The sequence below is a fragment of the Acomys minous genome (genome assembly GCF_964271855.1).
Source record: "Acomys minous genome assembly, chromosome: 16".
Classification (NCBI taxonomy): Eukaryota; Metazoa; Chordata; class Mammalia; order Rodentia; family Muridae; genus Acomys; species Acomys minous.
In genome coordinates this window covers 25,558,324-25,584,373 of record NC_140498.1, presented here as the reverse complement: position 1 = coordinate 25,584,373, position 26,050 = coordinate 25,558,324, and the positions used below count along the sequence as shown (strand labels likewise).

Below are 26,050 nucleotides of genomic sequence, written 5' to 3'. Positions count from 1 at the left end.
TCTAAAATATTTGTATAGTCAATCTCCCTATTCCCCAAGACAGGCCCATCATTGTTGGGCTTTCATTTTCCACTTAGAGCACTACAGCAGTGCTTTCTTTAAAATCCACCCTGCCTTTGACTCTCATGATTATACTTTTGAAATATAGATCTTATCATCATTCCCTATATGTGGAGGATTTAAACAGCTCCTGTTCTCTACCAAATAAAGTCCCTGGCAGGGCACTTGGGGTCAAGTTCTGTTATAAGGTTAATCTTCAGCACTCCGCTACCAATACATAAGCTCTACTCTCCCCAAATTTGCAATGCCATCCCTTTTTTGAATGCAGGCCCTTATGTCTCTTTTCTCTGTCACATACTGTACATTTCCCACCTGATTTTAGTCGGAAAGGATTTTCTTCCTCTCACATCCAGCTCAAAGTTACTCTCTTTGTTAACTGTCCCTACTCCACGGTAGAGAGTTGTTTTGGTTGTTGCTGTTGTCATGTGCAGTGGACTGTCAGTCCATTGGTTCTGCCATGGATGGGCAGGCTTCTGGTTGCCTGGTTGCCATCATCCTCCCTGGATAAGGGATTCTTCCCAGGTGTGGCATGGTGTATTGCACCAGAGTCATGTGGATTCACAAGACACCTGGATGTGCACTGTACTTTTCCTTCTCCTTCTCTTCTTCTGCACAGGACTAGCCTATTGCAGACCTGTACTTTCATTCATTTAGTTAAACCATCAGAGAATATCCTAGGTCCTAAAATTATCCGATCTAAGAAAGAAAGCTGTCTCCTACTTATTTTTCCCTTGTTGATTCCCACAACTTATATTCATTCATATATATATTTTACTTTCTGTGTATTTGTGATTTGCTTATACACATGTATGTGTACCACATTTGTTTGGTACCACTGGAACCAGAAAAGGTGGTGGACCCCTTGTAACTGAAGTTCATTAAGGTTTGGTGTAAACTACCATGTGGGTGCTGGGAACTTAATCTAGATCCTCTGCAAGAGTAATAAGTATTCTTAAAAAAAAAAAGACTTATTTATTTTATGTATGAGTGCTCTATCTGCATGTACCCCTGCATGCCAGAAGAGGGCATCCGATCACATTATAGGTGGTTGTGAGCCACCGTGTGGTTGCTAGAAATTGAACTTAGGACCTGGGAAAGAGCAGACAGTGCTCCTAACCATCTCTCCAGCCCCTAGGGTTTGAAACAGTTGTAACTTAGTCCAGATGGAATTATATTTTAGGGAAGTGGTTGAGAATCAGTGGTGGTGGAACTTTTTGAAATGTGATTTCAAGTTAATGTAATGGAGGGGAAAAGGCTGAGCCTTTGGGACAAGCAAATCACACCCAGGGCTCTCCCAGAATCTGGCACCCCCAGGTTACTACATTTACCACATTATTTTACAGTTCTATTTGTGTCTTTCTATGCTTCCTATCTAGTAGTTTGCAACTGAAGTACATATAAATATGTGTAATGAACCCCTTTCTGCCCACTCCATCCTTTATTTGTAGGCCATGGCAAACATTTTATTCGTGGCAATAAGAAACATCCATTGAGGATTATGTGCCAAACTCTGGATACAGGGCACACCCTGCTTTCACACTGTGGACAGGAAAGGTTCAAAGACTGTGTCATTCCAAGGAGACACATATCTGGTCAAAGATGACATCTGAACTGACTAGCTATGTCTTGGTCCACAAAGCTTAGGACAAAGAGCAGAAGACTATGTTGGTTTTCAGCTACCAATCACATGGGTGTCTCATGGGACATATGGAGACAAAGAAAAAGACCAGAGAAGATGCCAAGAGGGAGGGCAAATGAAGAGGGAGAAATTATTAGAAAGATCTCAGAGGGCAGAAATCATAAAGAACGTTTCTGTAAGCCCTGATTATCCTAACTTAGCTGTCCTATCAAACATACAGAGGGAAAGCTGCCTGGACTTTAATCTCTGACCTTTCATTCATAATTCTGTGGCCTGAGAATATGTGCACCCTCTAAGCCTCAGCTTACTCCTCTGTATAATGGGAGCAATTTACAAGGTTGTTGGGAGCATTAGGCAAATTGATCCATAAAAATGTTTGCCATTCAGCAGGGGACACATCCTGGGACTTGCTGCTGGACTCTGGGCAGAGCGCTAAGAGTGTTATAGAAGAATGGGGGGATGGAAGGACCCAGAGAGTTCAGGAAGATGGTCAAGGAGACCATCAAGACTGGAAGATATGGATCCAGGGGGCTCTACACAGACTGTTGTACCAAACAAGCACAATGCATGCAATAAACCTAGATCCCTGTTCAGATAAAAAAAAATGTTTGCCATATTATAAACACATAAGACTTAGTGCTAGCTGCTGCTGCTGCTGCTACTGCTGCTGCTAACAATAACAAAAACAAAACCAAGAAAGAATATGGGTCATAGATCAGTGAGTGCACTGGGCCCTTCTCGTACCTCAGCATTCACAGAGTGGCATGATTCTTCAGGGACTTATGTTTTTTGCAATCTTATTCACTATGGTGTACCTGCAACCTCACAGGGATGTTAAAGGACAGTTTGGGTTTGAAGGAAGCATGCCACTATGCCTGCAGGGCATCACACAAATCACTAGTAGTACAAGGGCTCTCTCACTGTTCGATGCTAAACTAAACTACAGTCCTTGAGAAGCTGCTTGAGCTTCGCAAGACTGGGTTTTCACTGGTGACTATGGGCAAATGCATGTACCAGACTGGGTGTCGTGGTGCATGTGCACAATTTCAACGGAGGCTGGAAGATGCAGAATTTGAAGCCAGTCTCGGTGACTTAGATTCTGCTTTGGAAAACCCAAACCAAAGACAAACTGTTAGAAACTTTATTATTCTGTCCCTCCCCACCCCCACCCCTGCCGTGCCCCAATATCTTTGTGGACTTTTGTTGTTGTGTTTCAAATGACTATTAAGTTTAGGTCATAAATATTAACTGTCAGGTGTAAGAGTTTAATGATTGGGGTGCCCATTTCGTTTAGCTAGTGGGGTTTTGAAATGATCGCTAAGATGATCATGGTGTTGTGAAGAGAGAGGCTTTGAGGAGCCGGGGGGTGGGGGGGGGAGGGGTGGGAGGTACAGCAATGCACTGTGAGAATGTCAGGGCCAAAAGAAAGTGTTCAAAGTAACGTCCAGGCAGAGGAAGCTCTCTGGCTGTCTCAGGATGATGATGCTTGGTGACAGCAGTCACCCTGGCTGAGGGGACATTGAAGCTGCCTGACTTCATTTGTTTCCCCTCTCTGTAATATTTCCATTGGATGTAAGGGTGACTTTTCTTCTCAGCTTTGTTATAGTTGCAGAATACCAGTTTCCATGTAATTCTCACTGGTCCACCTGTTTCCTGTATCCTTCTATACGACATCCATGCTACAAATGCTCTGTAATTTCACTTAGATGTTACCAAGCATCCACTTATTTTCTCTTGTCTCCCACTTATGAACCCTTCCCTGTCTCGGTAGGGGCATGGCCATGCTATGTGGAGCCTCCTATACTTTATGTGTCTTGGGATTGTTTTTGTCCCCACTCTGATGGTTTGCGAGCGCCTGCTAGAACGTCTCCATTTGACTCTACTGGTTTCGAGGAAATGTCTCTATGAAGAGTGGGGCAGGTTTGTGAATTGTCTCCGAAAACTGTCATATCAACACTTACACAAAAGCCCTCCGTCCCGAACCCTGAGCTTGGTTATAGGCGAGACTTGGAAAGGAGTTTAAAGTCTGGTCTCTGACTTGGAGCTGTCCCCTGCTGAGAGCTACACATTGCTGGTAGCTTGTTCTCCGAGAGTAATACGTATTGTTGTTTAGCAATTGTGCTGTTGGAATTCAGATCCACTATGTCTGACAGTATTTATCTAAAATACTTTCCCTGGTGCGTGTTCAAGTTCCAGTAAACCGTGTCTTATTGTACGACCTTTTCATTTTCCTTTGAAAAGGGATCAGCTCGTCAGATAAAAGCTACAAGCCTGAGTACAGGAAAAACGCGTGCTCAGAAAATCCAAGCATGATTGAAAACAAGATGTGTTAAATCAATGCGGTTTATCGCCTGCCTATTCCCGGCAATTGCTGTCCTAAGCTCATTGCGAACACACGCCGGATGATAAAAGTCCGGTGTCACAGCACTCGCTGGGGTGGGGACTGAAGAAAACATGTTTATCAGGCAGGCTGGGTGATTTTACACTCTTGATAACAGTTATTGTCAAAACTCTCTGGGAAGAAATCTGAAGAACAATTATAGAGGTAATATTGCTCTTGATATATCAGAAGGTCCGCCAGGAGAGAATTATGGATTTATCCTTAAGAAAGCAAGACAAAGTATGCTGGCCTTCAATTCTTAAACATCACTATCCATTACACAGTGAAAATCAGCCTTCTCTTTACCCTTACAGGAGCAAATCTGTCTTTGAAACTTAATCATAAATGATCCAGATTCTTTTTCTAATCCAAAATAAAAAGAAAAGATTGAAAGGCAAAAAAGATAGAGATAGATATAGATCTATAAAACTATGATGATTTATCTTCAGTTTGCTGGAGGGAATTAATTTTAATTTTATACTTGACTCAAATTTGGAAATTGAAATTGAGGTCCCTAGAATGCCAAGCAGATCACAGGCCACCATACGGAATGGCAGAGTGAATTTTCTCCTCAGCTCTGTTACAATTAAAGAACAGCACAGGTCCCCTTTAATTCTCACAGTCTCACCTGCTTTCCGGTCTGGATGGAGTGTGACCCTCCCGAGAAAGAAGGGAGTCTGCATGTGAGGACATGCTTCTCACCAAGGACCTTCTAGAAAATTAGAAGTGCCTGTGAGATGAAATAGATCAGCCCAATGTATCATAAATGCATTACAAATCTTCTTTTCTCAAAAGACAAACAGCCTTTGAAGCTCCTTACCAGCTATATCTAAAAGGAAAACTTGGTGTGTCAGTTAATTGTCAACTTGACACAATGTACAGTGACCTGGGAAGGTGGAGGAATTGTCTAGACCAGGTTGACTTATGGGGAATTGTCTGGATTGCTTAATTGAGGTGGGATGAAAGAGCCAGAACTGTATTAAGAATGAAGAAAGATAGCTGAAAGCAAGTGAGTGAGCAAGCCAACAAATGGGAGAGAAGGAGAGGAGAGGAGAGGAGAGGAGAGGAGAGAGAGAGAGAGAGAGAGAGAGAGAGAGAGAGAGAGAGAGAGAGAAAGCACATGCAAGCCAACAGGGAATCTATTTTCTCTCCTTGTTCTTGACTGACTGCAGATATGATGTGTTGAATTTCTGCCTTGACTTTCCCACAGTAATGGAGTGTGACCTGGAACTGTGGAATTATGTTGCTTTCAATGAGGGGCATTTTAGTGCAGCAACAGAAAGGAAACTAAAGCATTTGGTAAGGCAGAAAACAAAGTTTCTTGATGAGTGTGGAAGTGAATTTAAAATACAAAGGTGTTTGCTGGTGAAATAAACTTAAAGAAATCAGACTTGTTCATCTGGATGCAGTTGGGATTATGGGTGTAAATACTCCTGCTAGCATAGGCAGGGATGAAAGTGCAGGCTAGTTGATTAAAAAAATAAGACTTTTCCATATTCTGTGGATAGGTTCATCAGTAATAAAGAGTAATCTCAGAATACCAAACAAAGCTCAGCACAAACAACAAAACGTAACAAGTCTCCTAGATTAACTTATACAACTAAATGCTTCAGTTTTGCACATTGGAATGGGGGTGCACATTTGAATGAGTGTACAAATAGTTTAACGTTTATGTCAAGGGGATACTGTAAACACTCGTGAGATCACTTTTGATGGAAAGCACTTTGATCTTCTTGGGAAAGTCTTCTCATATGACAGTGGGCTCTGTTGGAAATGGCATGGCTTACAGGACCATTGTGACCACTAACATCTTTGAAAAGTCTACAGAGGTCCTTGTAGCTTAGAGAAAACCACGTTGCAAGTAGGACACTATAAAGGACTAGTCTTCTTTTGCAGATACTCTTAACAGTCACCTGCCAAAGTATAAATTGGTATTGCAGGTTAGTCAGGAGATACGTGCACCCAAGGATTCAAGAGGTTCATATCCTTTCACCCAGGAATTTATTCCAAGTGTTGTTCATTATAGCTCCTGTTAAGTCAATGAACATTTTGGGTGGAAAAAAGTCTACATGCTTGCTAATAGGTCATTTGATGCCACAAATTATGGCCATTCATAAAATGTTATTGCTACAACATTTAAAAAATAGGTGGGTATAACTAGGCACTTAATATGTACTTACACAAAACAGCATTGAGAAGGTATCTGAAAACATATATAACCCTAAGACAAGAATAGTGCTTCTTTGTGGATAGTGGGATTATGAAGTTCTTCCTCCTGTTGTGACTTAAAGTTCTCTAGAATAAAAATCTACTGCTTCTAGATGCAGAGCTACTGTAAAGCTATTTCATCTCCAAAACCAAAAGTGAGTCACCCGCCTTCATTTCTTCCTCCTCCTGATGTTTTTGCTCCCTGAAGAGTTATTAATTTCCAAACACACACAAGTCCTTTGTATTTCATTCAACTCCTCAGGGCTCAGTCACCTCCAGCTCTCTCAGGCTCTTGGGTTTCTGGCTCTGTCTCTTCTGTGTTTGCATCACGTGCATCTCCTTATAAAAATGGCTGACCCGTACCCATTACCTTCCACTTCTGATTACGTAATCATTCTTTCGCTTGATTTCTGCATCTCGAAGTTGTTACCACAAAAGAGGTTTACACACTACAAATCTGTCAGGGCATGGTCAAAACTAGTTCAAGATTCTCCCTTCCCCCCTCCATCGATTAATCCTTCCTATATCGATTCCATCTTGACACCTTTATGGTTGGAATCGCAGCCTCCCATGATTCAGTGAGCCCGCCTTGGAAGCTCCTGTGGATCTCAGGGCAGGGCCACCAGGCTGTAAAAGCTTTTCTTACTAAAATCTGACTTGGGGGCCTGGCTTGCAGGAGGATTGCTTTTAGGCATCTCAGGGCATGTATCTGGTCCATGGAGAAGCTGTCATGTCATGGTGCTATTCTCCCAACATTGAGGCAGGTAAGGAAATACCCAAATGGCTGGAAGTGCAACCAGCTTCTTCATTTATACACTGTTTGTGACTCTTGTTTGGGTTTCTGGTTGGTTCTTTTTTTCCATTAGTATATTTTAGAGTCACTCTTAAAGATAGCTTTGCGAAGATAACCTGCTGTTTTATTGTTTACCTCTAGTTGTTAATTTAGTGACTGAGGGAAAAATGGGGCCATTGCCGAACAAAAAGGCTCTGCCTAGCATATAAGTAATCACTCTCCTGTCCAGAATGGATCTGCCTGGAAGGGAAATGCTCGGCTGTTACTCTTTCAGTTCAAATATAGAGTAGTCACCAGGGAAGCTGGGAGACCCACGTGCTAGTTTTATCCTTGCCTCTGCTATGCGCTTTTATTTATTACCTGGCATGGAGTCTACATATTTGTTTGGACATTAAATGGCAATAGAATATAAATATTACCTTCTTAATATCTGTGTTTCTTTTTATTTCCAGTCAAAATGACATCATGTCATGCAACCATTAAAAAAAGGAAATTAAAACCCAAGAAATATGTTAAAGCACCTCTGTGAGTTGCTGAGCTATAAATGCCATTCACACCGTGAGCTTTGGTCTGAGTGGCACCCACAGCACTTTCCATGTGTGTTTGGGGACACAGTTCTCCAGGCCCATCTCCATTGTTTCCAGGAACTAATGCTCTAGAAGCTGAAAGATGGTGGACAAGGAATGATTTCTTTTTAAAGGAAAAGCAAAGAGAAAAATCAACCCTCACAACTGCAGGTGCCCCCTTTAAGATTTTTTAACCTGTAAATATCCTGGAAGGGAATTCTTTTACTTGATTTATTTGTGAAATGGATTTCTTTTATTTTTTTTTAAGACCACATATACGCTTATTCAAAATTGACTCATTACTACTAGGTGTTTTAATCAGAATTTGCTGTCTTTTTATGATTAGCATTACTGTATAGAATCCAGTTGTGATGCCTGCATTTTATTAGCCTAGAGTGTCTCATGCAGCAGAAGCCTCTGGACACTGCAGCAATAGCTTGCTACAGTGGGAGCTGTACTGTTCTGGCAGGAACTGAAGTGACACCCACTAGGAGAAAGACCTCATAAAGAAGTTGGAAATGGAAAGTTACTGGTTTCCTTTAAAGAGCTTTGAGCTGATGAGGCTGGAAAGGGAACCTGAAGCCATTTCGAAGTAGCCCCAGAGCAAGCAGATGAGATGCCTTGATATTTTTAACTATTTAATTAACTGTTGTGGTTGGTTTTTTTTTTAAGAGATAGCTTTTCTGCAGATGAAATGAGAATCTTGGCTGCCGAGTGTGCTTCCCTGTCTAGTGCCCATTCTCAGTGCCCAATCACAGCCCGGAAGCACAGTGGCCCTGACATCTCAGGCATCACATTTAGCCTGAAACCTGAAGGTCCTGATGAGAGCACTTGCCTTATGCCTTTGCAAGAAAGTTCCAGACTTTCTTTAGCACACTGCGCACTGCTCCATGATGACACATATAGTCAAGAAGTGCAAGTCTACCACAAGAGTGGTTCTCAACCTTCCTGACGCTGCAACCCCTTAGAGTACAGTTCGTCCTGCTGCGGTGACCCCATTCATAAAGTTATTTCATGGCTACTCCCTAACTGTATTTTTCTACTGTTATGAATCTCAATGTAAGTATCTATCTGCAGGATCTCTGATAGGTAACCCCCATGAAAGAGTAGTTTGACCTCCAAAAGGGTCAGAGCCCAGAGGTTGAGAGTTGCTGGACTAGAAAGTAAGTTGGAAGTGGTCAGGGGAAGGCATCTCAATTAAATCACGGTTCTCCAGTAGCCTGGCGCCCTCTATGTCACCATTCATTAGAAGTTGTTCAATGTGGCCACCATGAGGAAGACAAGGCAGGGGACTTTGGAGCAAGAGGGAAAGCTGTACTAAGATGACTGGGCTGGGCTCTGACTTTACAATAGAAGTTTTCCATGTTTTCTTTTGGGTTATACACTCTTTAAAATTTTTCTTTTAAAGGTTTAAGATGCTGTGATGACACAAAACAGCTAATTCCTAAAAATGGGTGTGGTCATCACTACAAATAAACCATGGCTTAAAACCTCTATCTTTTAGCATCCTCCCCCCCAAAGAAAGTGCATATACTGGTCCTATTTTATTCCTAGGATTTAAACCTTGAGCCATTTCTATTTGGGACAAGGGCATTTTTTTTCTCTAAGCCTGTGAGCCTTCTTTATCCTACTATCTATCATCCTTACCTGATTTTGGGGTGAATGCATCTGCAGTCCCTGTCACGGTGAGGATGAGATGCTTGGAAGCAGGATCCAAAGAGCCCCTTTGCCATCCCTTGCCTTCTATAGTTCACGGCCTCCCTTGCTTTTCTTCTTTAGTTGCCCATCCTTTTTATGTGGTTAACTGCGCTCAGTTAAGCTGTTTTGTTTTTGTTTTGTTTCATTTCTCTACCAGTTTCTCAGAATTGTCCCAGGTTTGAGGGGGGGGATTGATTAGTCCCATTTCTGACGCTGCTCCTGAGCCCTGCACTTGAGCACAATGAGGTCACTTTGCTGAAGAATTAACTTTATATTACATTCTTGCAGGGTAGATGCATGTCCCTAAGGTACCACTACCCCTGCTGATGAAATAAATACACCTTCTTTATGATTCTCCCCCATTACCCTCTCTGTTGATTTTCTGAGAGTTTATGTATAGTCCCATATTTATACAACTGGGCAAAAGTATACTACTTATTTTTCTTATGGTCGGTAATAACCTATGCAAGGTTATTAAAGGGTACACAGACCCCTTTTAAGGCATACTTTCTTATGTCATTATTTTATACAAGCAGGTCAGATTCCATCTCAGCAACAATCCTCTTGCTCTTAACCTTTTTCTCTGATTATAAAAGTAATATATTGTGCTTATTGTGCAAAGGGTGGTGGAAATGAAAACAGAAAATGTGCAGGTCAAAGAAGAGTAAGAAAAGCATTTTAGGAACCATGAGTTTTAGAAGTAACTAATACTTGTCAGTCTATGTACAGACACTGTTGTTTATTACATATATTGGTAGGTAGGTAGGTACATAGATAGATGGGTAAGTTCGTAGGTAAGTAGATTGATTGATTGGTTGGTTGATTGATTGATTGATTCATTCATTCATTCTAAAGTCACCACACTAGTAGCTGGAGACACTGCTCAATGACCAAGATCACTTGATGCTATTGCAGAGGATCTAGATTTGGTTCCCAGAATCCTCATGGTGACTCATCACCACCTGTAACTCAAGTACCAGAAGATCCAGTGCCCCCTTTTGCACTCCTTGGGTACCAGACACACATACCTACATTCAGGCACTCACACATAGACATAAAAAAAGTGTCCACACTGTACACAGGCCCCTGTAGTCTTTTTAACCTAACACTAGAAATGTCAGTAAGTTAGAGTTTGTCAAATGACGTTGATTCTGAGACTGGGATCCTAATCTGCTCTACATAGTACTCTGCCACTTCTTGCTTTTCTCTGCACTGAACTCAGTTCCATCTCCTCTTCTCAGATATTTAATCTCTCTGTCAGGAGAGCTGTGTATGTTTTAAAGCCTAATCCACTATGGATCCTTATTAGATGATCTCTCTCACACATGGAGAGACCATGCATGCAGAGAGTGCATGCAGAGAAGTGAGCAGGCTCCTTTGAGTTTGGGATAGAATATCTTGTCTTGCATGGCTTCAGTGTCAATGTTGTCCATGGCGCTGGAACATTCCATTGTACTATTCAGTACTGAAATACTGAGTGTAGGACAACACACTTGAGAATGTGAGCAAGGAGCTAATCCTAAAGTCACAGAAAGTCAATAAGAAACCTTCTCCATGGCTCACTATTTAAAATACCTCCTCTGTCATGGTTTATGTCCATAGCATAGATGCTTATTTTTGTTTGAGTAATGAGTTTAATATGTCTAATCCAATTACTCTTCATGGCAATAGAATGATTCTCAGCTCTTTTGCTATTAGTTCCATATGATCTTTGGATTGATTCTTTTAATTGCTGATATTAAGTGTCAGTCATTCTGCAGTGAGTTGGCCTTATAGCCAGAAAATCCTCCCCACCCTCAGTGTAAGAGCTTTTCAATGAGCAGCATGGGTTTCGAGACACATCAGCAATTCATTATGCAAATCATGAAATAGGAGGATGCATGCCTTTTGTGTTATTGGTGGCTTAGATTGAAAACAAAAATTGTAGGAGTCCAAATTATGTTTTCAGGGACTGGAGTGATACTCTTAATTGTCTAAAGCTACTGTTTATAATTAGATATTTTTTTCTGACAATTAGCATTATGGGTAGATGTGGATATGCTATATAACTTAACCCCCAGTGCTCAACGCCACATTTCTTGATTAAATACCATGCATTTTATGAGTAACACCTTCTGTGCAGAGAGAGCTCCACGGCCTTTTTTTTCTACAAGCCAATCTGAGGAAAGAATTCTTCTCAAGGGCTTAGAAAGAATTCATAAAAGGAAAGGAATAATAAATAGTGTGCCTTAACTCATACACTAGAACAGAGAGGTTCACTACACCTGGCTGTAATTTTCACTAATTTCCACAAGAGACAGATGGAAAGTTTACTGTTTGGAGGAGTGAGGGAGGGAGAGGGGAATTACCTGAGTCTCACATTTGCAAAAATGATTACATTATCCAAAACGACAATGCAGCTCTATTAATGACCTCAAGACACACTATAGTTTGGAGGAGGGGGGATCTTTTATACAAAGTTACTTGAAGTTCATTCTGCCTTAAAACATACAAGTGGAGTAAAAGTACTTTCCCTGATTTATGTGTCTTTGGGAGAAACAGTTACTGGCTTTTTACTAACCTATGTAAAACAATGTACTTTTGTAAATGGATTTCTGGCCACTTTATTCAGCTACCCTCCCCCTCTTTTTCTTACATAAAAAAAGTAAGCACTGTCAATCAAGGAATTTTAAGGTTTATTTCCTCTTTAGCAATGATTGATAGCCTTTTAGATTTACAAGTTGACAAGTTAAAGGGTTCTATTGGTATAATTATGCTCTAAATTCACAGTCTTTCAATTTAAATGTCCTTTTAAAACCAAGAGATTATCATACCTGTATTTTGAAAAGTGGGCCAGTCAGTTTGGGTTGGTATACAAATTGCTTCCATTAGCCTTGGGACCTATTTGAATTTAATACAGTTTTTTAAAGTTAGTATGAATCTTACTTTTAAAATTTAGGTTAATGGAAATGCATTTCAAGTAAAGCATGTGGCAACTTGGGTTTTTTTTTTTAATGTATAGATAAAATGTTAGGGCTGAAGAGACAGTCTTTTTATTCAGCAAGGAAGAAAATATGCAATGAAATATCCTAGTTAAAGTAAAAAAAAAAAAAAAAGAAAGAAAGAAAGAAAAGAAATGCAACTGTAAAAAAAAAAAAAAAAAAAAAAAAAAAAAAGACAAAATTCTACTGCCTACTTATTGCCCAGAATACTGAAACTGTGAGTAGAGGAGCGTCTTGCTATCTTTCCTTTCTCCTCAGCCTAGATAGGCTCAAGATGGTTTGTATCCTGTGAAGGAATTCTGAAAAGTATAGCATAGACTCTAATATCTACTTGGTCTAGTTTAGCAGAGTGTGTCCAGCAGGACACAATGAGGTCCATTGTCTCCCAATGTTGTTATTGAAATTGGCTCTCTGAGTCTTTTAGTAAATCATTCTTAGGCTCAGCTGGCTATGCTAGTATTCCACGGAGGTTGGTCTTTTTCAAATAATATCATTGCTGTGAGCGGGTCTGTCACTTAAAGATGGGAAGGTTTGGAGACAAGGGCATAGGCAATGCTGGTCTATGAAGATTCTTTTAAGGGTTTAGGAGACATGCCTCTCTCTCCACACTGCCCCCCACCAACTTCACTGCACAGAAAGTGCTGAGATAGTGGATCCACCAACATTTACAAGAGATTCTACAGATATTGGCGTGAACCCTGTTATCTAGAATGTAGTATAGGCACCTTCAGACAAGCCTGTGACTTTTATACCCAGCATTCTGTGATGAGAAGAATCTTCAAATCTTGCAACAACGTTTACTTTCTACTTAGGGTTATATTAAGGATGTAGACTTGGGCCCTAGGAGCTTTGTTCTGAGACCCTCTTCTTTTTTGCTACCAATGATTCTTCAAGAGAGTCCTCTCCATCGTAAATAAAATAGATGGTGGCAATGCTCACTGCAGAGATAATCTGCTCAAGAGACTAAGGAGTATCTATTGAATGTTGATCTACACCGTCTGTGCTGCAAACCATGATGTATTTCCTAAAGTGTCTGAATCTTGTGACTTCTTCCTTACAGCGCTCAATGAACCCACCATCGACTACGGTTTCCAGAGGTTACAGAAGGTCATTCCCCGGCATCCTGGTGACCCAGAGCGCTTGCCAAAGGTCAGAATCTCCCTCCCCTCTTTGGGACGTGGTTTCTAGAAAGTTGGATTTGAGAATAGCAAAATACCTCTTAGACAAAATAAAAATTAGTTCATAGACAACCAACTCATATTAGTGCACTGTGTGTCATGATAAAAGCTAGCAAGCACTTTGGGCTAGGCAATGCTGTACCTATTTTAGTATATAGCATGCTACTTTACAATCTCAATAGCTTTTTATGTTGGTACTATTCCCCTAGTATTTTCGAAAAAAAAAGAATGAAGCAGAGAGAGGTCAGACAATGTGCCCAAGGTCACACAGCACGTACCTTGCTGAGATTTAAATCTTCCTAGTCTGTGTCTGGGCTAATCAATCAGTATGCCATATTGATTCTCAAGACGAAAAGGAATGCAGATTTTTATCTGCTCAAAGGGCTGTACCTACCTCTGGTGAGGACAGAATGAGCTCAAAGGGAAATGTATTGGTAGATTTGGTAGAAAGAGCTAGAAAGACAGTAGATGTAGATATTGAGACTCGTCAAATTAGACAGCATCTTTTCTGATATGGTGTCTTCCTTATTTGAAACCCAATGAGACAAAAAAAAAATGGAAAAATCCAGATAACAATCATGTTGCTATCACAGGCAGAAACTGGAGATTGAGTCTTGGTATGACGATTGTGTGCCTCCTGCAGGAGGTCGCACAGTCCCAGCCCTATACCCAAGAGACCAGGGGTTTGTCTGGGAAGGAGAGCCAGACACTACTGATCATGTCTAGAAATAGGAGGTGCACCAAAAAAGTTCCCCCAAAGTTCTATGAGGCCTCAGCACAGAGGTCTCAGGGTGTCACTCCTGTCACTGACCTAGCACGTGACACAGGGTAACCCTGGTTACATGTCCGTTGAATCAAAATGGGAGCAGAAAACCCCTATCCCCTGAGCAACTGAATATCTGCTTTATCCTCTGTGCCTCCCTTTACAAAATTGGGATAGGAGAATTATAGAAAGATGGAAATGGGAGCCACATCTGGTTAAATGGTTGGTATCTAAAGAAGCCAGGCAGTAAATTTCCTTTTCTTTTTTTCAAAAGGATAGGAGAGAATGTAGTTTTGTTTACTTATACTTAAAAACATTAGATTTAAAAATGTTGGATTACTAGCCCAGGCACATGCCAGTTTGTCCCTGGGGTCCTTTCGATGAGCCACTCAGCCCTTTCTTCCTGCATTGCGGAAGAGTAATCAGGGACACAATGGATGTGTGTGTGTGTGTGTGTGTGTGTGTGTGTGTGTGTGTGTGTGTGTGTGTTAAGGAAACACGGCTTGTTTCCAACCATTCCAACAGTGTAAGGACTATGGCCAGAGGAGCCCACCTCAGGAAGCTCTCCCTGTGACTCAGAGCACAGTGGCTGTCCTCTTGGGTCTGTGTGTTAAGGTGGAGCCAAGAGTTCAAGGGCTGGGTCAGGAAGTGGCGGATGGAGCCAGCACAAGGTATTCCTGTGGACGGACGAGAGAGAGAGAGAGAGAGAGAGAGAGAGAGAGAGAGAGAGAGAGAGAGTGTTTTACACTCCTACTATCCATTGTTAGGGCCATAGGAAGGGGCTCTGCCTTTCTCAGACTCATGGTCAGTGTTTGTCAAACAGGGGTGTTTCAGTGAACTGTGGACCACACACCTTAAAAAACAAACTCCACTTTATTAAACCCATGTGTTTGTGAATAGACAAAGCTAGATTCATACAACCACCCACATATTCTGTCAAATGAAACTGCTCCAAAGACCACGCAGACAGCTTTCCATAATAATGTGCCTTTGTATATAGGCTTGCACTTTTTCAAACAACTTGGACTTGCTTTGTTTTACTGGATCCTGTCTTGTGAAAGAGGTTGGAAAAATAGCTCCTCATCTCCCTTTCCCATTTACCAAACAGGGAAAGAGGAGCAAGCAGACTCTTTGTAAATCATTTAATCTCTGAAAGACTCTATAATTATGCTACCCCTCCATGTTTAGAGGTTTCCATTTCTTTCCTATGCACACAGAGAAGAGCAGGCAAGGGTCTTTGAAACACTTAGAGCATCCTTTTTTTTCACTGGTTAACAGACCTCCTTCTCTGGGTCCTACAGAGGAAATGTGACCTTGGGGTCCAGGTTGAGTTCTTATAAAGGGGGGGGCATAGGGACTGTGGCCAATCAGAAGCTGAGATGTTAATTGCTTTGGTGATGCCACACAGAAACTCTGAGCAAGGTGCTTCCTCACCTTTGAAGGCCAAAGGCAGGGTCTCCCTTCCTTGGAGTTTGCTACTTGTCTTCATAAACAGCCTGGGGACCTCAGCCCACAGGCGGTGCAAGCAGGCCTTGAGCCAGCTTTCAGCACTTTGCCTGTGACTCTTGGGAAGTCAGGATTGTGTTTGTTTCATGCCTATTGCAAGTCTAGCGCTGCTTGATGGCATCTGCTGCAGAGCAGAGAGGCCAAGTGAGCCAGCATGCAAGCCAGACACACGAGGAGCTTGGAAAGCAGACCCAGGACTTGGTGCATGCAAGTCTGAAGCCATGGGTCTCTCCTCTGTGCAGCAGCTGTCTCACAGTGCTCCTAGGAACTAAGGAGAAAATGCTTACAAAGAGAAATTCCAGGCATCTCCAGTAAGTGGGGACACAAATCTCTGCATGGCATGCCTCTCACATTCCACAGAGTTGGGCCTTTAGGCTGAGCCCCTGGAGGAGTTCTGTCTGATGGCTGCCTATGACGTCACTGCCAGCCAGTGAGAAAGCTCAAACTTGAACTTGGGTCTGTGAGTTCAAAAACGCTCCCTGTATCTAATATGTTCAATGTCCACTGTTCCTTCCGAACTGGTCACTCAAGTACCTCTACCTGCTGGCAATTACCTTCCACCTCCTCCTTTTCCTTAGCAGTGTCTTCTGTCCATCCCCCTGTCCATTCTCAGCAGCTTTCCTTCTTCCTCCATCAAGAGAGGCTGGCGTGGCAAGCTTTAACAGGCAAACACAGTTTGATTATGAGATCCAGTCTCCCTTTTAGAGAAAATCAAGCAGTTTGAGGAAAGCAACAAAGGCCACATTTGTGTATTTTGCTTTATGGAGCTGAAAATATCTGGTAAATTGATCCAGTGGGAGTCATAAATACACATTACTTTATCTTGTTCTTCGTGTCCTATACCCCAGAGCCTTGATAGAACAACACCACTTAATAGACTTAAGAAAGAGTAATTACACTCATTGGTTGTGTGATTTTTCAGCCCTCCCAGCCCTGCCTGACCTTCTAATTTAGCTCACCGTGTCTAACTAATGCATTTATATTCATCTTTTATGAAGCATGGATAGTGCAGGATTGACTGTTCACAGTCTTTTTCAAGCTGTCTGCCCAGGTTCTCGATCTGGTTGGTAGGGAAGGCAGCAGGAGCTATCCATCTCCATACATTTGCATGGATAGACAGCCATAGACATGGCTGCGAGCATTTTTCATCCCTTATGAAACATAATAAAAAGTATTTATTACATTTTTACTTTAAAGCTTTTATACATCCTAGCATTATTTACAGCTAAACATGCAGGCAAAGGATGCAAGTGTTTTTTAAAATCATTAGTGCTAATGTTCCAGCTTGTCAGAAGTGCTTAAATTCTCCTGCACTTCGTCTGAAAAAACTTGGTACTGTTGCCTCTTAAGAACAACACATTTAAAGCATCTCGCAAGTCAGGTCTGCAAACACTGCTGACAGTCTTGTGATGGATGATATTGCAAAAATTTGCAAGATGTTTGTCATTTCTCACAGCCGACATATTAAGGAATGGATTAAGAAATTCAGAACCCCTATGGGAAACAGTCATGCCCCCCCAAACCCCAGCCAAACCATGAACCCCCCAGAGCTCACCAGAATCTCTCACTCGGCTGTCTCTCCCAAGTTCCCACTCAGCCATTGGATCCCAATTGTTCTCACAGCATTTTCTCTCACCATATGGTCCCCTCATTACCATACACTAAGAGTCCATATGGGAAACTTGTGAAATGAACTGTATTCATTTTAACTGCCAGATGAGCAGCCTTGTGCTTTGCAAGCCTAGCTTAAGTCATCTGCTGTCTTCAGGTTGTTATGGCAACACGGCACCAATAAAAAATTCTAATCTACTGTAAGTGATCACAATATTTTAAGTGCTTGCCTATAACTGGCCTCAGAAGGGACATGGGACAGAAGGGCTTTGATTTGTCCAAAGACATATGAAGGTGGTAGTTGATTCCAGCAGGTGTCAGTAAGGGAGAGAGTAAGATTACTGCTCTTATGTCTATGGTGCCATCTAGCAAAACATGGCTTGTCATGGGGGGACGGAAGACAGAGGGGCAGGTTGCAGGACACATAGATCATAGACTCTTTGGGTGAAGCTAAAATACACCACACTGAATGTCAAATGCTGTAGTTGGTCAGGTATATGCATGACTTGCTGGTGCTGGAGAGCCAGCCAGCCATGGGCCACAGGTGCCACTCTAGGGTTGGACTCACCGAGGCAAGTAGCAGATCCTCACGGGAGCTTCTCAGACCCCATGAAGCTGGCCTTCTTGGACACAGTAATCAGTCATTTCAGAGGCTGGGCTAATTAAGAGTACCTTAAAGAAATGGAAGTCGCCAGCCACATTCTACAGTGTAAATCCTTTTCACCTCCAAGGGCCTCATGATCCGCTGCCTCTCTGCCGCTCCCTTTGTATCGAAAGTGAATGTTTATCGTTTCATTTCATCAGTTCACATTAGCCTCATGCTGAATATTTAAACACAGAACAATTTGAACTCACCATGGAGGGAGGCAGTGACTGCACTTTCATTTGGAACAGCAAGGGCTCATCTAATAATAATTTAGTAAAGCAGCCATTTAGTGGCTCAGTTGTGCACTGCATTGTGCCAAAGATTATTCAGTTCAACTGTACCCTGGCAGAATTGAAATTCAGATTCCAGTCACAAGCACCATTTTTTTTTTTTTTGCTTAGTGGAGAGATGACACCCCAAAACACCCTCCCCAAAGAGCGTTCGTGTTTAGCGATTTATCATATGTACAGAGCTGGGGCAAAAATCAAGCTGGAGTTGGCTGTGTACCATGTATTCTCATTGTGCTTTCATTGTTTTAGTCTTGAGGCACAGACTATCAGTGATTCAAAACCCGCAGTTGCATCAGTGAAAATACAAATAAGAAATCTTTACATAACCATGTTGCCTTCTAGCTGGAAGTAGGAGGGAGAGGGCTACGGAGATCAGGCAGAGGAAAAGGCAGTGCCTTTGTGTTCTGCCTTCTCTGTCACCTCGCCCTCTTCAGTCCCTCTATTTGTTTTTCTAATTAAAAAAAACTTTATTAACATCACAGCTGTAAACAGGAATGACTTTGCCCAAATGAAAGCCCTGGAACAAATGCCAGGCTTATGTTGTATCTAGGTCTTAGAGGGGGCAAAAAAAGCACCCTTGAGTTCGGTTCCGGGAAACATCTTGTCCCTGCCTTCTCTTGTCAAAAGCACAAGCTATGGAATGCCATCCACTTTCCCCCTCCCTCCTCTTCATCTGCCAGAAAACTTAGAGGCAAATTCCATCTCCTCATTTTGATAATGTGCTTAGCTCAGGAACTTGGCTCTCCTTAATACTTAAACTTCTTTTATCTTGGGAGTCGAGCCTAGACTTGGGCACTGCTGAAGTTCTATTTGAATGTGCATATTTGCACACACTTACACGGCTGCATTTACGTTACCTAGAGAAAGAGGTTGCAGTGGCTCTGGAGATGACTAAGTAGATAAACTGCTTGCTGTACAAGCCTGAGTACTGAGTTTATTTAAATAAGCCAAGCAGGTGGCCTGCCTGGCATCTCAGGCTCAGGGGACAGAGACAGGTGATCCTTAGGACCAGTGGGCTAGGTAGTGTAGCCAGTTGGCAAGCTTCAAGTTCAGCAAGAGACTGGGGCCCTTCAGTAAATAAAGTGTGATGCAATCAACAAAGACACCAGACATTACCCTGTAGCCTCCATAGGCACATGTATGCACACATCCCAGCACATGCGTACCCACATACATGTGAATACACATGCACACATGTATGCAATAAAAAAATGTAGCTCCACCAATAAGTCACATGAGCCTCAGAAAATAATAATTCTTGTTTACATGATTATTTTTATCTTTGCCAACTTACTTTGTAATACAATTTTCTGCTTCTTACTAGTGTATGTCCCTTTTAGGGACAAGCAGACAGAGCCAGAGAGGAAAGTAATGTGATGGTGCTTATGCAGAACAAAGCAGAGGCTTCCCACCTTACCATGCTATCCCAACACTGGTCCATCCACAATTGCTTTCAGTGGTTTACAGCCACGAGTCCATCTCCATCCTAGCACCATTGAGTACAACAATGTCTACAACTTGGCCAAAATGCTCAGTAAAGGGAGCGGGGACTGGCAATATTGTTGTCTATTGCTTGGTAAGCACTCACTGTGTAAGACCTGCTAGAGCAGGTGCTGGCGCTGCCCTGTGTTGTAGACAAGGAAACAGAAGCATGCCTTCACACACTGCTTGTAAGTAGCTGAGTGTGGATTTGAGCCCAGCCCACTGAACTTCAGAACTCTATCAACACTGACTCTGAGAAAGAAGAAAACAGAACTCTAAGGAGAGATGGTTTTGCATGCCAGTCTCACAATCTCTCAAGCTCAACTGGGTGGAGGAGAGATGCAGTGGCATCAACTGAAGACATGTCACAGATGGCTGAGCTAGGTGAAAGTGGTAGCAAGAATTAGAGGCCCACACAGACAACCAGGGAGAGAAGTCCTTGCCTTTGAATATTCAGCCTATGTGGTGAGGGCCCCACAGGAACAGTTACCCACTAGCTGAACCCTAGAACTCTCTCAAGTGCTCACTGAGAACTGAGCTCTTGAAGAGGCAGAGTTAGTTTAACCTACCTCATACACGCCCGGTATAAGAATGGGAGGAGGAATGGGCAAAGCCATTTTCATCTTCTAATAGTTAGCTATCCTCTTCAAGACTGAAAGCCATGGGAGCAAAGGCAAGGTCAGAATTCTTGTTCACTGTCTCCAGCCCTGAGTAATGCAACACTGCAGCTAAGCATTGAAGGGATAAGCACTGGGATCCCAGCAGTCTAGGGATGCCAGGATTTTTATAAAACACGTATATTTAAGTGTGTGTGTGTGTGTGTGTGTGTGTGTGTGTGTGTGTGTGTGTCCAAGTGAATACAGATGCCTACAGTAGCAAAAGGTGTTGGAGCTCCTAGAGCTAGAGTTATTGAGGTTGTGGGAAGCCACCTAACATGAATCCTGGACATTGAATCCAGTCATTTGAAAGAGCAGTAACCATTCTTAATGTTGGAGCCATCTCTCCTCCTTGCAAAGATTTGAAGGTTTTTTTCCTGTTTATTCTCTCTCTCTCTCTCTCTCTCTCTCTCTCTCTCTCTCTCTCTCTCTCTCTCTCTCTCTGAAACAGGGTATCATATCCCGTTTTCCTGTTTATTGTATGTATGTACGTACGTACGTATGTATGTATGTATGTATATATCTACCTACCTACCTATCTGAGACAGGGTATCATATATCCCAGGCTGTCCTCCAATTTGCAATATAGCCAAGGATGGTCTTTAACTTCTGATCTTCCTGCATTTACATCTGATTTCTGGGATTACAGATATATACCATTGTGTTGAGGCCCAAACACAGGGCCTTATGCATGCTAGACAAGAACTCTACAAACCTAGGCACATTTCCATCCCAAGGCCCTGCATTTTAATTGCAGATGTACTCAAGACCATCCCTAAACCTTGGGAAATATAATTCACAGATATGGTTCACCTAGCTAAACATGTAGCAGCCAGCATTTTTCAATGACTTCACAAAGCTAAGTGAGCTGTATTTTTATCCACCACTTAAGTATAACATCAATGTAAACATGTATATATATATATATATATATATATATACATCTACATATCTATATATCTGTATCTATATACTTCATATGAACATATGACAAGTATCTCATTTGCTCATTTCAAGGCCTTTTCTTCTTAAGCTAGATATTAATTCAATCTTGCCCTAAGGGAAGGGAAGCCAGGGCCCAAAGACAAAGAGAGACAGAAATAATATTTGGCTTTTGTGTGTGTGTGTGTGTGTGTGTCTAAAAAGCCTCGGCCTTGGACACTTAAAGGTGACTTGAAAGATTTTCAAGGGTAATTTTGACTCTAGGCAGCTTTTGTTTCGTGTGCTCACTTTACAACCTACCCCTGAAAAAGGCATCTCTGTCCGGAGTTTTCTCTTTCAGCAGAGCCTTTTATCCTGATCAGAAAGTCGATTTCCAAGGCCACTCGGCAGGACCTAACCCAGAGCGCTGGTCTTAAACCAGCACAATGAATTGCAATGAGAAGAGGCAGCGAGGGGTTGCCAGGTTCAGCTTTGTACCTCAGAGCAGGTCACATCCACAAGGGCACAGAGACCATTCTTCTTCACTGTATGTATGGCAGGAAGCACCCCAGGCTCCCGCTCACCAATTACCATGACACCATTTAGAAGAGAAAGCCCAGAGACCAAAAGAGAAGAGGGAAAACCATTGTTGTAACTCTTCTTCCCGGGAATGCCTGGTTTTCACAATTTACACGTAACTGCTGACACCCGAAAAGTTGAACATTTTGGTAAAATGAATCAAGTTGTAATGTTTCTTTTATGAGATTCCCTTGTAGGAAGGGAGGCCTGGCACCTCCTAGGGACCAAGCTACGTTATCCATCATCGGAAAGCCGGCTGTCCTGGCCGGCTTCTCAGAGGTCACACGATCGAACCAGCAGCTCTTACAACTGTATTATTGCTTATGGAACAGTCATTGAGGCACCAGATAAAAATTACCTGGTCTAATAGGCAGGGAACAATTTTCACTCAATAAAATTATAAGCCAAATCATTCATTTCATAACTCTCTGGCTAATTTATTTGTTGACCTTTTAATATCCAAAGCTCTTCAGTGGTATTAACTGCAGCTCAGACAAAATCTCTTGTTCATTTCACTTTCATTGATTTTTTTTTCCATTCAGGCAATAACGGCTGCTTGAAAACAGCCTTTTTCTTCTTCTCACTGTAAAAGTCAATCATGTAAGTTAGGATGTCCAATGTGGATCCAGCCATGTTGGTGAACAACACATTTTAATCTCACATGGTTCTGAAAGCTCCTACAGCCCTGATTGTAACAGAAGCAACCTTTCTGGTATGTTTCCAGCCTCGCTGTGTGACAACACATAATAAGATATTTGTGGAGTAGGCGGGCTAGCATCTAATCTGAATACAAAAATCAACAGAACACCAGAACAGAATCACAAGTGTCTCTCATATTTTCTCTACAGTAGAGTGCTTTGGGTTCCTTGGACCCTGGTAGCAGTAACAGTAGACTCAAGAGATGTTCAGTGGATAAGTATGTTTTTGACTCTTCCAGAGGACAAACCAGTATCAAGTAGCTCTTGCACGAGCGCGCGCGCACACACACACACACACACACACACACACACACACACACACACTGTCCATACATTTTAAAAATACTTAATGGTTTTATTATGAAAATGGATACATATTTTGGACATTGAATTTTATTATTTTTCAAGATGATTTAATAAATTATGACAAGAGTATTTTGTAGGGTAGCCAGTCATAGGTTCAGATATGTATGCATGTATTATGTATTATGTAAGTAAGTATGTTGAAAGAAAAAGCTTGTGTGTGTGTGTGTGTGTGTGTGAGAGAGAGAGAGAGAGAGAGAGAGAGAGAGAGAGAGAGAGAGAGAGAGAGAGAGAGAGAGAACATGTACATGTTGCATATAAAGGCCAAAGATTGATTCTAGGTGTCTTCTTTGCTGTCTACGAGACAAGGGGTCCCTCACTGGACTCCTCATGATCCCGTTTTTGCTAGCCAGTTAACCAGAGAGCCCCAAGGATCTATCCTCTGCTTTGCAAGCCCAGGGCTTACAAGCATAAACAACTATATCTGGCTTATAGAGTCTGGGCCTTGAACTTAGGTCCTCATGCTGATGAGGCAAGCTCTTTCCTGACTGAGCCATTGCTGCGGTACCGGCTGAGTCTTCTTATATAATAAAACACTTTGAAGTCTTTAGAGTGCAGAGCTGTAAAATCTAATTGTTACACATTTGGCATTTTATGCGTCCCTGGAAATATCCACTTGCTACCTCCACCTCCTCTGTGCTATTCCTTTCCATTTCAATTTACTCTAAAGTGGTCCTTAGCCATAATGAGAGTGCCCCTTTCAACAGAAACATGCTTAATTATATCCATGCTAAATGTAAGTGACTCTTCTCAGTCACAGGGCTTCTGAGTAAAGAGTGTTAAAGTGTGACACCGAGGGCCTCTAATGATGTGCGGGAAAAGCTCTCTTTCAAGAAGTCTCATATTACAAGAAAAATGAAAAAATGTGAGGAATGCCTCAGAGGATAGGAAACTGAACAGTGCCCAAGTGTTATTTTGGTTTGTCTCACCCATCTCCTCACTGCCCTCATTACCCTGAGTTTTTAGAATGCAGAGTCTCCCATTATGGAATTTTCCATTTGGCTGAATAAACATAGAGGAAGTTAGGTTATAAACCTATCCTCCAAAGAAACACATCTCAATACAGCTGGTGTTCTGTGCTTGATGCATCCAGCATGGTGGGGGAAAGGAGCCTGAAAACTTCCAATCAGGTTTTCACCACTGGGGCTCTGCAATCGATATTGTCACCCAGGCTTTCTGAAACAAGGAGGGAAGGAGCCAACACCCACAAATCTAGTCAGCTGAACAAAATCTGGGCCCTTCAATAAACCCCGTAGTGAGGCCCCCCCAGGGAAATTGGTACTGATTTCCTTAATAGGTGCTGATCATTTACATGGCAGAAATGAGTCTGTTTCACTTTATATCTCTTGTCTCTGGCCCACTGCCTTCTGAATTCCCTGGTAAGAGAAAAGGATCGGTGCTGTACGGGTGTCAGAGGGATGCGGTGTGACAGGAAATGATTAGGAGTTTTCTTTTCTTCTGGAATCACTTGAATCAATTTGATTTTGATCACTGAAGCCTGTCATGTTTGTCTTCTGTTATCTTCTGCTTCCCTCAAAATGTTAACCTTATGGTTGGGGTAGTAGAGGAGGTGGCATAGGCTGTCCTCTGCCATGACCGATGGATGCATCCCTTATGAGTTCCCAGAGTCTCAGAACCTAATTCTGAAACATTAAAATATCTGAGTTAAACGAGTGGTTATCCCTTAGCTGAGGAAGTTGCCTTATGTGTGCTGTGAAGGACAGCAAGGTCAGGCCATCTTCCCTGCTCATCACTCAAAACGTTGAGCTGGATTTACAAGTGAATGCGTGCATAGCCAGTTGCACAACCTTCTTTTTTTTTGGGTATTAGCTGTACATCTGAGGCCAAATGAAAAGACACGATTCCCATGGTAGGGGAAAATAATCACTACAGATTTTACTGTCGTGAAATGAAAAGAAAGATGAGCTGGCTGTGTCTGCATATTTGACATGACATTCCAGGTCACTGAGGTGGTATTCTGTGAATGTGTGAAGAACTATGTATTTTTTTAATGGCTTGAGAATATAGCTAATAAAAAGCTGACATATACTAAGACCAGACTCATGTCACTAGACACTGATAACCTGAGATAATGTCCTTACATGGGTTATTCTATTAACCACAGCATTAAAAATGTAACTGCAAGCTAGCAGGCATGAAAGAGCAAATTCATAAGAGAAAAAGCGATGTTAAAAAGAATACAGTGATCAGAACTCAACCTTTGGGAATTTCCACACTGGATTAAAAGTCAGCAAATGGAATACAAAATTCTGCTCTTGTGCTTTTATGAGTTTCAGTAAATATATCACTGGTGTATCAATATAAATGAGATGTGCACTTTGAGAAGATCAGTGATGAAATCTTAGAGTGGACTCCTCCCCAGGAATCTCCTCAGGACCTGGGTGTTGCTGAGCATTGCTTTAGAAGGTTAGAAAAGGGCCTACCATCTAGTAGTGGACAGTGAAGGCTTGTATCTTTCAGACCAGAGCAACATAACTTACAGCATTCACTGTGTAGATCCGGGTGGTATGGGCAAGATTATTTTTGAGAGGAAAGAACAAAACGAATGGGGGTAGCAGGAAAGCCAAAATAATTTCTGATGGATTAGAATAGCTGTCAAGGCCTCAGGTTCGTTTGCTTGTTTGTTCATTTGTTTTTGGAGACAGGGTTTCTCTGTGTAGCTTTGGTTGTGCTAGACTTGCTTTGGAGACCAGGCTGGCCTCAAACTCATAGTGATCCACCTGCCTCTGCCTCCTGAGTGCTGAGATTAAAGGTGTGCGCCACCACGCCCAGCCAGGCCTCAGGTTCTTAAGTGTAACAGTCCTGGGGTAGAATCTCTGCTCAGGTACTCATCAGCTGTGTACACTCAGAGAAAAGCAGCTGACTTGTCAGAGTTGCCATTTCTTCATTTGCCAAAGGGGTTATCAACAGCAGCTTTAGAGAGGCTCTCGATGAAGGCCGGATGAATTTGTATTTCACTCTCTCTCTCTCTCTCTGCCATTACTACCCCACCATTGGTACTCTCAGTCTCT

General features: G+C 42.1%; 1 protein-coding gene across 7 annotated transcripts in view; it reads left to right on the top strand.

The window, feature by feature from the left end:
- The window catches only part of EBF1 (EBF transcription factor 1), a 395,401-nt gene that overhangs the window by 347,996 nt on the left and 21,355 nt on the right, over positions 1-26,050 (top strand). For all 7 annotated transcript variants that reach the window (XM_084763355.1, XM_084763354.1, XM_084763353.1 and 4 more), the window contains one exon: positions 13,386-13,474. In XM_084763355.1, coding sequence (XP_084619481.1) covers positions 13,386-13,474 — 89 coding nt within the window. The remainder of the gene's footprint in view (positions 1-13,385; positions 13,475-26,050) is intronic.